This window comes from Urtica dioica, chromosome 4 (assembly GCF_054948205.1).
Source record: "Urtica dioica subsp. dioica isolate 48M chromosome 4, U.dioica_male_clone48M_v1_H2, whole genome shotgun sequence".
NCBI classification, from domain to species: Eukaryota; Viridiplantae; Streptophyta; class Magnoliopsida; order Rosales; family Urticaceae; genus Urtica; species Urtica dioica.
The window spans coordinates 2,191,840-2,205,357 of NC_142759.1; the positions used below are offsets into that span (position 1 = coordinate 2,191,840).

Below are 13,518 nucleotides of genomic sequence, written 5' to 3' on the forward strand. Positions count from 1 at the left end.
ATTTTCACATCAATGTCGATATCCAAATTATTATTATTTGTACTTTTTGACACTTTATTTAGTTGATTTTTAAATGTTATTGGATATGAATTAGCCATCTTCCACTATTTTATTAGGTGAGTAATATTAATGTTATGTCTATAAATGTTGAAGAATCGACGGATTATGGTTTCTTTGATCTTAATCAACAATTATAATTATTTTGAAATAGTTAAACCAAAAAGTGTTTGATTTTTATTATGCCTTTTGTTCTTTCTTATCTCCGAAGTATACACAAAATGAATGAACGGTGATACTTGGTGTTAGATCTAATCAAATATACGTATGTGTTATGCCTTGTAATAAGGTGTTCTACAATTATATGTGTGACTGATTTATACTCATTTCTGTGCAATTAAATAAATGGAATTTTGATGTACTTCGATAAACATTAATCTTAAATTATCGTTGTAGGTTAACTCCCATCGAAATCTCAGTTGACCAAAATGCCCACAATAACATTAATAGTTAAAAATAGATCAAAACGGCTAAGGTTAAAAATTCCGTTTACAAACTCAAAACCAAAATCGACATATACGAGTGTAAAACCCAAAAACACTAATTGGATGTTTAATTTGACTCAAAATATGCCATAAAATAAAGAAATTGTTTCATGCTTTTGAATCTTTGACGCTTAAATAATAATTTTTTTTATAATAACTATACATTATGGTATTTAATCGTTAATCTCAACCGGGCAAAGTCTTCTAGAATGCAACCACCAATATGTGATTGTACGTTGAAAAAATTGGTAACTATTTTGTTGTATCCTTTTTGGTTTTTATATATATTATTGTGAACAATCTTTTTATGAATTAAAAGGTAAAATTTAAGCAATATTACATATGGATAATACATAAAGTAGTGAAAAAAAAAAACTATGAGCGCGCGGGGAAAACAATAGAGTTAGAGATAAAAAAAAAATTAAAAAAAATAATAATAAAAAAAACTTACATCGTTCAGAGACTTATCCAAAAACTAAAGTATCAATAAAAATGGCACGATCCTCATGATACGGTTAAATTTATGTTAAGTCAAATGCGATTTAAGATATTTGTCTATATTGAATTCAAAACTAATCATTACAACGATTTTGTAATCTCCGTTGATATCGAAGCAGCAAGTTTGTGTTTTGCTAGAAAGTTCAGATTCTCCGCGATCTCAGTCGCATGTTTAAACTTTAAATCTGATGTTGATTTATTTTTATTTGTTGAAGATAAGTTTTAAATTAATGAAAAGTCATCTCTCTTGTCGTTAATTAGGAACTTTATTTATCCCTCTATCTATTATATATTATCTACGAAGAATCAATCGGAATGAAATTAGACTCCAATGGGAAAAAATGCTAAAAATATTATACACAAAATTCAATTACATGAATATATACAATATTTTTTTAATAGAGGAAAAAATAAAATGGTACAACGAAGAGAAATGGGAAATGGGACCGAAACTTATTAAATTGACGACTCGATTCATCCAATTCTTGGATCAACCAAATCACGTTTGATTCTACGTTATGGAGGTTTAATATATATAATGTTCGTTTCTAAATATCGCGATGGAATTTCAATAATTATTTAGCCCGCGAGTCGTGTTGATATTTTTTTTTTTTAATTATTCACACTAGTTTGTCTGCTTGCTAAAATAATTGCAACAAGATCCGAGACAAAGAAAGCGAGTGAAAATGGAGATATGTTGTTGCTGTCTTCTCATTTATTACAGATAGATAAATCATTGAATATATATTTTCTACATATTAATTGTCACGATTAATATTTTTCACCGAGTTACATAACCTAAGGCACGTATAGTCCGTGACCAACGTTATAACGTTTAGTCCGATATGATTGGCTGGCTCCGTAATCTCATGCAACCAAATACTTTTATACAGAAATGGTACACAGATATAGAAGCCTAGCCTCTTTATATATATTGGTCTAAGAGGGAATATAAAAGAGTAAGATTTACGAGACACACTCGTTTTTATTTGTTTCTCTCTCGTTTGATATATATATATATATATATATATATATATATATATATATATATATATATATATATGTCAAAGTGCTCTACATCGGTTGGTTCTCACTATTCAAACCCTTGTTACACAAAACATATTTCAGGACCTGAAGCCCTTTGATCTACGTTGTAATCTTATTATAAAATCGACGAGGAAAGAGTTTTACGGTCGAACGAGGGTTTCTTAGGACGTGAGTTCAAACTCAACTGCAAAGCTATAAAAAGTTTAGAAGAAATTATCTCACGTACCGATTTTCAAAACCTGTTACACAAGTATCGATCTAACCTTTTTACTATTATAAAAATACCGATTTTCTATAGTTTTTCAATCTTTAGTATTATTTTCCTTCCTGTATATTGTTTAGTTTTTTTTTTTTTTTTTTTTTTTTTGCTATAGAATAAAAGTTGATTTTAGTTTGAACTAAAAAAAGTATTCGTAAAATTTACTGAATTCGGTATCCTTGGAACGAGTATAAAAACAATACGTATTTGTAGAATTTCTCAAAATATCTATACACAATGTAAAAAAACTGTGCATTTAAGATATTATATAAGTAAACCCATACTTTGTGCTGCTTATATTCCTTAAACTAGGGCCTCCAAATCGTGATCCAATATTGATAAGGGTGTGCAAAATATTTCACGGAATTTCATTTTTTTCTGACATATCACTAATAATAAATGATAATTAAGTTAAAACAATTTGGTGATAAGATGAGGATGTTCGAAAAAGAATGGCAGAATATGGACTATGGAGTGAGAGTGAGTCCAAGTAAATATAGTATATCCAATGTAGTATTGGGCTTTAGGGAAGGGAAAAAAAAAAGCCCAATAGCATTCGTCTTTTTTGGGCGAGACCATGTAGATTCAGCGTAGCATGTCTTCTAGTGGAAATTACCCGACATATCTAATTTTAAAAACTTTTTTTAATATTTTACTTCCCATTCTTAGTAAGAGAATTTATCATTTTATCCCGATTCTTAATGGAATCCATACATGCCAACTACAATAAACCGAACGCAACGAAGATTTTAGGCCGAATTCTTCATGTAACATACAAATTACGAATCTAGTTACAAGAAGAAAAATAAATAAAATAATAGGGGTATTGATTGTATATGAATTCAACTACCGAGTGTGAAATTTTGTGTCCACGTGTGTGTGCGCGCGAGCGATTCGTTTGCGGGATGATCTGACAAGTGGTTATCGATCACTTTGTAATTTTTTTTTTTTTTTAATTCAGATCACTTTATAATTATTTTCCCCTATACTCGTGCCAAAGATTTGACAAGGTATAATTGGCTCGCCTTGTACAGGAATGGTTACATAAAATAATTATTTTCCCCTATACTCGTGACTGCTTTTGAATATTCACTTGACTAGCCATTAGGGTAATCGTTGGTATTTTCGATTTTTTTGGTTGACAGTTTTTTACCATACACATTATGATCCTAATCGTTTCTCTTTATATTTTGGTCATCGAGATCTTCACTCAGACGTTTTTGGCAGCTTATACCTCACCCGGTCTATTCGACCCTTATGAAAATTATGAATTTGTGAAAATGAAATAAAATTATAATTGGTTGGGGATCCATTGTCACTGATATGACGACTTAGTGAATTGGACACACATAATAATTAAATATCCTGGAAGTTTTTTAAAGTCCTTGACTCGGATCGATATCAGTACCCTACCTGAAAGGCAAAACAAAAAGAGCAGACTGAAGTGTTGATTTTTTTTTTTTAGTATTAAGATTAGAATCTAGTATCCTATTGTTTATTCGTCAGTAATTCCATATATATATATATATATATATATATATATATATATATATATATATATATCAATCCACCGCCGACAAAATTTAACTCGTATGCTATATTGAAACCCTTAATAAAATATTTTGTTCCTTCAAACTAAAATGGAAAATATGGAATTTTGTATCCATCATAATATTTGACTTTCTTACGCACTTCATAAAAAAATAAAAAAGAACAAAGAAAAAAAGGAGAGAGAGAGAGAGAGTATGCTTTTGTCGACAAGTGAAAGGGAAACGATAATAAGACAGTCCTAACTGTTTTGTGATCACCTAAAAACATTAAAAGTAGCTTCAAGAACATGTTCTAACAACCAAACCAGGAATATAAATAAATAAATAAATAAAAAAAAAAAAAAAAAAAAGCAACCAGGTCACTTGACAGTCTAGATCTCATTTATTATATTTGCTTGCTTTCGCCACTCCAAATATTTCCTTATATATTGTCATCTTATCTTTATTTTTTCATTATCTTATAAATTTACAACATATTGTATATTATTTGGGAAATTATGATGTTCACAATGTATAGAAGAGGTTGATAATAATCTATATATACGAATTTCTCTATTAAATAGAGAAATAACAAATTCAAACAAGATATAATACATGTAAAAACATGCCAATTCCAAATTAATTATTTGAAGAACCATGACTTTGACGCCCGCAATAATTGTCTGGTTTAATAAACTCGTTCTAGTTAAAACAAAATACGTACAGCCACTATTAATGAAGTTTTGAACCACCGACAGTGCATCAAACTCGTCGGCTGATTTTGGAAAATGACGTAAATGACCTCTACCAACACACTTACTTTCGTAAATGACTACCCTTTACGTACTGTTACCTTTGTAATACTTTTATACGTACGAAAGAGCGGTTTACATGAAACTTGCTTATGGTCCACAACGTGCTTTTTTCTCTTCTTAATGCTATTTCCCAAACTGGTTGTGTGAATAATATATGCATAAATAAAGTTGGACATCCATAGATCCAAACTTGATTGTCCTTTTCTAGTTCAGACTTCAGAGGCGGTGAATTGTTTTATTATCCACAAAACGTCGAATGAGGTGAATATTTTATAATATTTAAATATATTTTTAAAAAATGTGATAAATATAAATTTTTTAAGATAGTATCTAAACGTTTTCTTCGTTAAAAGTAATAAATGAGGAATATGTATTTTTGGGCCAAAATTGAGTATTGTCTTGGTGGTAAAATATTGTTCGATTTGATAGACACGAACTTTTTATTTTATAGTGTAAGTAGTAGTAATGGACATATAAATTAAATGGTTTAAATGCACACATTTAAAAAATGCTTAATTCCTAATTACTATTACTGCTTGAAAAGGATTTAAAATATATTTGATGATAATACTAATATTTAATGTCTATTAAGTTTGTAATTTAATTTATTTATACAAAAAAGTTCATTTGTGGCATTTAAATTTTGTGATGTGGTGTTTAATACTTTAAATTCAAGATATTTATATTTATTTACGTATTTAATTATGTTTGTAATTAGATTTATGATAATTAAATATGCATCAAAGCCGATCACATTAAATACCGCTAGTTATTCATGATTAATAATTATTAGTTATCCAGTTAAATTAATATGATTAATTTTTTCTGAAAATAATTCATTATATGTTGTTAACATTTAAGCCTGAAACTTAGCAAAATTTTGGACAAAACAAACATTTTAGTTTTTCGAAAGGGAAATGGCCACAACTAGTAGTGATTTGGAAAGTTTGGACCAAAATGTTGCTGTACATGTTTTTGGACAATTATATTACCAATCTGAGGAGAGATAATTCTTTGTTACCTTCTTTGCCCTTTAATTTTTAATTTTGTTCATTTTAATCTAAAACTTGCTCATAAAGCCAAAAAAGCTCTCACCTCTCACAGCTCTCTCTCTCTCTCTCCTCTGTTTTTCTCTCTCGTTCATTTTGACATACAAAAAAAGCTTACCTTTTTATGTTGGTCGTCCTCGCTCACCACCGACGAGCTCGAGCGCGTGAGCACATGAGGATGAACCTTGTTGAGATTCAGCACATGGCTTTGTTTCTAAATCACGACGCTGTTCATGGCGGCAATTCGGCGGTGATCCGGCGACCGATCTCGAACCAAGAGCTTCAGCTATTTCAACCAATTGGAGAATCCTTCTCGAGTCTGTGTCGTTCTGGGTTTGTTAGTGCCATTACCCGCCGTCTCTGTGTTGTTTGTTGCTGGGTTTGTTTGTGTGTTGTTCTTCATGTTTTTGGACATTTGAGTTTTTTTCGCGTTCTTGAATTGTAGATATACATGTCTACAATCTCTGAAATTGTAGACTGTCCCCGTCATACGTCGTTATTGTAATTGTAGATATACATGTCTACAATTCTTGTAATTGTAGACATATAGGTCTACACCTTCAGCTGTTGTAGACTTATTAGTCTACAACTGTTGAAAGTGTAGACCTATATGTCTACAATTACAAGAATTGTAGACATGTATATCTACAATTGGTGTAATTGTAGATATACATATATACAAATAGTCTCATTGTAGATATTATAAGTCTACAGTTACTACAACTCTAGACGTCGATATCTACAATTGTTGTTAACTCTAGACTTATAAGTCTATAATTTATGACAGTTTTTATTACAATTATACATATCAATCTAAAGCTATTCTGATTTTTGAATTTTCTTATTCAGGTATGAGAATGAACATATTTTTTGTATAAATGAGAGACAAGCCTCCGACATACAGATCACGTGTCGTCGGTAGACCGAAGAAGAGACGGATACATTCTCAAGGGGAAGAGCCTATTCTTAGGAAGTGTTCGCGATGTGGAGAAGTTGGTCACAATCGGACTACATGCAACAGTCCAGTTCCTTTGTCCGAGAGGAATGGATGAATTATTATAGTTGTATGTGTTTTTGGAACTAATTTCAGTTATTATAGTTTAATGACTAATTATATGTCTTTTTGAAACTTGGAGTGTATTTCAATAATGGATGAATGACTAATTATATGTTACAATTTCAGTAATTTATGTCTTTTTTACGTCTTTAATTCCTAAACATAAATGACAATAGTTGAAATCTCATACGTCCCATACAAAAATATAACTAACAGAAACCCGAGCCCGAACGAGATATCAAATCTCGATTAAAATATCAACTCCCAAATCCATTTTCCAAATCAATCATCAAACCAAACTGAGCGATTCATCAACTAAAACACAAAGAACTCCCGAGGCTCAGATTTTCTATCACAAGACACTAAACAACAACAACAACAACAACAACAACAACAACACATTTCAGAATTCCCAGCCAAAAGAACCACACGGCCAAAACGTAAAACACGGCCAAAAACAAGCAAGCCAAGCTCACGGCCAACCTTAGCTCACGGCCAAAAACACACAAGCAAACCAAGCTCACGGCCAAGACCCAATCCAAAACAACACTCGCCCAAAACCAAGAACAAACCCATAACCGTCCAAAAGAATCATCACCGAAAGCAATTCAAATCTTCAACTAAAATCATCAAAACACGTTTACAACCAAAACCCCCAAATCAAAACCTAACCCTAATCAACATGGATTCCAATCTGAAGAAATCTCATCACCTCTCTATGTTCCTGAAATCCGGCCTCATCCACAAGCTCTCTCTCCCTCCCGGCGTTTCTCCTAGCTCGCAGCGGCGCACACTTCACGGCGGTCGAGCGCTCGAGGAGACTCGGTGGTCGCGCGCTTGGGCTCGTTCCTTGGCAGCGATCCACGCGAGAGAGCTAAGCAAGGAGAAAATGATCGGAGTGGTCGAGGTGCGCGTCCAAGCTGGGCCTCGGCGGCAGCGGCGTTCTCCCTTCTCTCGGCCGGCACGCGCGCGGTGGAGGATCGGTAGCTGTGAGTCGCGCGGTGGAGGATCGGTGGCTGTGAGTCGCGCGATGGAGGAGACTCGGTGGTGGCGCGCGGGAATAGGAAAGGAAGAAGGAAGGCGAGGAAAGGTGGTGGTGATGATTTTGGGTGGCCGGCTGGGAAGAGAGCTTGGATGATGTGGTCTGGAATTTTTTTTTCCTTGCTCTGTTTGCTCTCCAATGTCGCGCGGGTGAGGAGAGAAGAAGAAGAAGATAACGTGAAGAATGAAGAAGAAGGGCAAATATGTATTTGCTCACTTAAGCAACTACTAAAAGTGTCCAAAACAAGAAACTCAATATTTTGGTCCAAATCATTGAATTTAGTAGTAGATCCGGCCATTTCCCTTTTCGAAATACATAATAGAAACCGGTTCCATTCGAGCAAAATCCAATATTAGTTAATCACTGTAATTGGTTGGGTTTCTGTTGTTGTTGGCAAATTCTGCCCCTCCTGTCATTCTTATATTTTGTTACAGATAATGTTATTTTTTAATAAAATATAGACTTTGAGAGAGATTTGAACTTGGGGCGAGAAACTACCACTGAGAAAACTCAACTATCAAGCCAAAGTTACTACCAAGCCAACTACCACCAAGAAACCAAAGCGAACTGGTTAAAAATTAATCGGTGCGTTTACATATTCAATTCACTTATCGGCTCAACAAATTTGTAGTTATTACCAATGATTTTTCGTGATAAATAGTGTTAAAATAAATTTTTTTTTGGTAACTATCATCGCGGTTATTTATTGACCTTGAAAACCAATTAAAATGAACATTAATAGTAATATGCGGCTAAAGTTATCTAGGGATTAACATTATTTATTGACCTTGAATGCAATTAAAATAAACAAACCAACCTTTAACCAATTTTAAGCCGCTTAGTTTTAAGTTTAACCAAACGAATTAAAAATGAGTTTTTCCGGTTTACTTTAATTGTACGATTATAATTAAGTGATCGAAACTGTTTAGCCTCTCAAAAAATTATCATCAAGTCTACGACATTGTCTTTGTGAGTTTGTGGTTAGATATATGAAATAAATTAAATTTCAAGGGCTCAAAATATCGGAAAACTTTCCAAGGTTATATTGACCTTGGACTTTGGAGTAGTTGATTCGACAAAGCGTATAAAACTGACCAATCTCTCTGACTTCTCAACAAGCTACTTCTCAAGCAAATACATTATACATCGGATTCAGTGACACAATGTCTCACTTGACTTTCCTTAAAAGTTAGCGCTAAAATGCAATCATTGGGAGAAGAACTATATACAAGTATATATAGGCCATGATTCGAACCTAGTATGTACATGTATAAAATTAGCATAATTTATCTTAAACAACTCATAAAATTGGGTCTTTACTATTGTATATTGTTTTTTAAAAATCTACTTATTTTGGTCGTAGATTGCAAATCAGCATCACATTATAAACGGAAACCCGAATCATATCGTATTATCGTGTAGTACAAGAATTAAAGCTCAACTAGCTTTAGCTAGTTAATAAACAGCTGGCTTCCATTAATTGGCTTACACCATACATAATATTACTTTACATTATATAATATAAAACCCTTCCTATTGAACTCTACGAGAGAAAAATTTATTTTTCACCGCCAATCAAGTAGAGTAGACCAACAATAACTTCATCATCAATCCACTTTATATGTATAAGAAAAACTAGAAATTCATAAATTAAATTAAAAAAAAAATTGAAAATCTCAATTCTTCTTTCCCTCTTCACCACCTTCTTCCAGGTACGCCTTCTTCCTCCGCTCGGAAATCGCGCACAGACAAATCAAAAAGAAACACGTGGCGTAGATCCCGTGGACCTTCCAGTTGGTCCTGGGAGGCTGACGTAGCACAAGGCGGTGAAAGACAGCCACGTAATAATGAAGGCCCACGGAAAAGCCCACAAACATTTGGGCCAGGCCCAACATCTTCGAGCCCAGCCCGGATTCGGTGGAGAACACGAGGACCAGGTACATGAGAAGCATGAGAAGGTAGAGAACGTACGCGAGGGTCTGGAGGAGCTGCACGCAAACGTACGTGGACCGCGAAGCAGTGTAGAAAAACCTGAGCGGCTCTAGACCGGTGACGATGGACGACACGCAGAGGATCGCGAAGTATATGGAGAGGTACACCTGGACGAAGATGAGAAGCTTCTGGAGAGAGAAGTAGGCTTTGATTCTGTTGAAGAGGAGTGAGACCAAGAGGAGAGGGATTAGCATGAATGCGAGCGAGACCAGGGAAGCTGCTGTGGGCGCGTATTTCGGGCCGATGATGGGCTTGAAGTTTTGGGCCAGATCTTTGTTGGCCCGGTTTAGATAGGCCTTTGAGGTGGTGGAGATTTTCTCCAGGTCTGGGATTAGACTCTGCTGGAACTTCTGGGGTAGTCCGGTAATTTCGGACATGAGGTCGGTGTCGTCGTCGTCGAACCATCCCGGGTTTGATGTCGTTTGCTTCTTCGGTTTGTCGCTGTCGTTTTTTGTGGTTTTCTTGTCGTTTATTTGGGTCGGTGTGCTTTTCTTTGTTGTCGTTTTTGTTGTTTCCGTGTTTTTGGGTTTGATGAGATCCAAGCTTTTCTTGATGGGAATAAGCGGTTTGGTTGTGGAATTGAGCTTCTTGGGTTTAGAAGTGGAATTAAGCTTTTTTAGTTCGGTTTTTTGTGGAGTAAGCAATGTTGTTGTAGATGTCGTTTTTGTCGGTGTCGTTTTAGTGGAGTTTGTTTTTTTTATGGTAATCTTGGTTTGGTTCTTGGATGAGAGATTGGTTGTTTTGATGAGTTTGGTTTGGTTTTTGGGTGATGAGAGGTTGTTGGGTTTATTGGTATTGTTGGTTTTGGTTTGGTTTTTCTTCGATGAAAGTGAATTGCTTTCAGTTGGTAGTGAGATTTTCTTCTTGGGCTTGGTTATGACCAACTCTTCTTCATCTCCACTAGACTCATCAATTTCAAGCATTTTTCTTCTACCAATAAATCTCGAGGAGCTTTGTTGATGAATCTCCGAATAGGCACAAAGAAGATGTAAAGAGAAAATGAATAGTAAGACTAATTGAAGCAAAAGTACCTTTCTAAGTTGAGCCATTTTTGGCTTCTTTGATGATGAGACTGGGTTTTTTTTCCTTTACTCTCTCTAATCTCGCTCCAAAGATCTGAAATTTGGATTGTGAGAGAGAGAAAGAGAGAGTGAAGAGGTGTTATAAATACAAAAGGAGTTTGAAGTGAAGAAGAGTGAGTGTGTCTGTGTGACGTGAATTATATTGAATTGAATTTATGGAATTTGGAGGTAGCAGAAGACTTTTAATGCAAAAGTAGAAATGGCCAATTATTTTATTATAAAAAAATCATAAATACAACTTGTGATTAGAAAGAAAAAAAGAAAGAGAGATAAGCTATAGTCATGACTCGTTGTCACATGGGTGGACAAGTGGGAAATGAAATATAAATTTTTTCCTTTTTTATTTCTTTTTAAAAATAAAACTCAACGCGGTTTCACCGCTTTGCGCTCTATTTTGACTCTATGCTAGCTTAGCTTTTTGCTTCCAAAAACATTATATAATTTAAATTGTCCTTGCTTTATGACGTTTTGTTTTAGATATCGAAATAACCCACTTGATTGTGGGATGTTCTTGTTCGTACGATCGAATAATAAGAAAAATAAGGTACTATTAAACGTGGCTTACCGGTAGCGGGACGGGACGGAATCCCCGCTACCGGTAATGAAGGTAACGGGACGGGAGGTCCCGTTAAGACTAACGGACGGGAGTCCCGTCCCGTTACTGTAGCTAACGGGATCCGCGGATCCCGTTAGCGACCGTTGCTTTTATTTTTTTTTTTTTTTTTTTTTTTTTAAATCTCGGCCGTTGGATCAAAGATCCAACGGCCGAAAAAAAAGAGCCGTTCGAATATGAACGTTGGATTTTAGCCGTTGGAGGCGAAAATGAGGTTTTTTTATTTATTTTTTTTTTCCCACTTATTTCTAAAATCTATAAATACCCCCCCATTTCATTCATTTTCTTCACACCTTTCACTCAAACTCTCTCAAACTCTCTCAAATTCTCTCAAATTCTCTCAATCTCTCTCTCTAATTCTCTCAAACTCTCTCAATTTTACTCTCTAAAGCTTTCATTTTCTCATGGCATCATCATCCCACAACCGAGGAGGTCGAAGGGGAAGAACTTCCCGAGGTGAACGAATGCACCGTTTTGAAGAAAATTGGTTGCATTTGTCTCAAAACGCCCCCGACCCAAACACCCAATACTCTTTCGATCCAAATTATGTTGCTCCTACTTTCCACAATACGGAATTCACCGAAATTCCAAACACACAAATGCCATATTATCCTCAAATGGATCCCGAGCAAGCATATCAAGCACAAATACCGCCATCCGAAGCCGCTTTTCAAGAGTTTCAAGTGTTCGAGGAATATTATCATCAATCCCAAAATCCAAATGAAGAAGAAGACGACGATTTGATCTTCCGAGGATCGTGCAAGCTTTTTTTGATCTATCCAAATACATAAGAAACCATTTTGTGGACCAAGATTACGTTGCACTTGATCTTCCGAGGATCGTGCAAGCTTTTTTTGATCTTTTCAAGGTTTACGAGGCGAAACTTCTACCGCAATACCGAGCGCAACCTTCTCAATCACAGACGCAATATCCGAGAAGACACCAATACACGAATGTCTTCGTCAACGCGCCCGCGTACAGCCCGTCTCCTCAACAACAAGAAGCTGGGACAAGTCAGACGAGGTCAAGCGCAACCGACGCACGGTCCCATCCGGAGATCCAAGAGTACGATAGGAACGATTGGGTCAGGTCGGACGACGAAGCCATCGACCTCTTGGTTTGGTGGAGGCAGAATGCGAGGAGGTTTCCGATCTTGTCATCTATGGCACAAGACATCCTCACCATCCCAGTTTCAACTGTGTCCTCTGAGGCGGCTTTTAGCAGCGCGGGCCGGATCATCGACGATAGAAGATGCAGCCTGAAACCGGAGATGGTCGAAGCATTGACGTGCGGAAAAGATTGGATTCAACATCGAAATCGAGCACAAGAAACATTCATGTGCTTCGATATTCTAGACGATTTTGAAGTTGATTTTGCAAACGTAAACATAAATGGTTAAAGTATCGTGTATAACAAAGGGATATCCCGGCCCTTGTCCGGGATACATTTTCAAACATTTAACGAGGAAAGGGGTGCTCTTTTTCCTCGCCGTCGCACCTTTTTAGGGGTCGGTGAGGTTTTTTAGGAGGCCCATTTTTAATTTCACATTCTTCTTTATTGTTTTTTTTACCCATTTTTAATTATTTAACAACATTCATATTTTTCATTTCTACCCACTTATTCCAAATCTTTTCACTTTAATCCTTTCATTTTATTTATTAAATTATTTTTTTTAATTTTTTTTTTTTTTTATACTGCCTAACGGGATCCGCGGATCCCGTTAGACATTTACCGCCTCCGTCCCGTTATATAACGGGACGGGACTCCCGTTCGGCGAATTAACGGGAGTCCGGGCGGGGGCGGGACGGGAGGCGCGGGAACTCCCGGTAAGCCAGGTTTAGGTACTATATAACTTGATTGTGGGAAAAGGCCAAGCATGTTTTCAAGGCAGAAGAAAGGAAGATTAGAAGGTTATAACTTATAACTTATAACTTATAAGACAATGAGACCTTGCTTTGAGAGTAAATGCTTTGAATTTAATTAATTAATAGGG

General features: G+C 35.4%; 1 protein-coding gene across 1 annotated transcript; it reads right to left on the reverse strand.

Annotated features, from left to right (window-relative positions):
- Nucleotides 1-9,268: 9,268 nt before the first annotated feature.
- LOC149399191 (cell wall integrity/stress response component-like protein) lies at nt 9,269-11,060 on the reverse strand. Its single transcript, XM_089612417.1, has one exon. It carries the CDS (start codon nt 10,877-10,879, stop codon nt 9,515-9,517), a length of 1,365 nt encoding a protein of 454 aa, XP_089468543.1. The 5' UTR covers nt 10,880-11,060; the 3' UTR covers nt 9,269-9,514.
- Nucleotides 11,061-13,518: the final 2,458 nt, after the last annotated feature.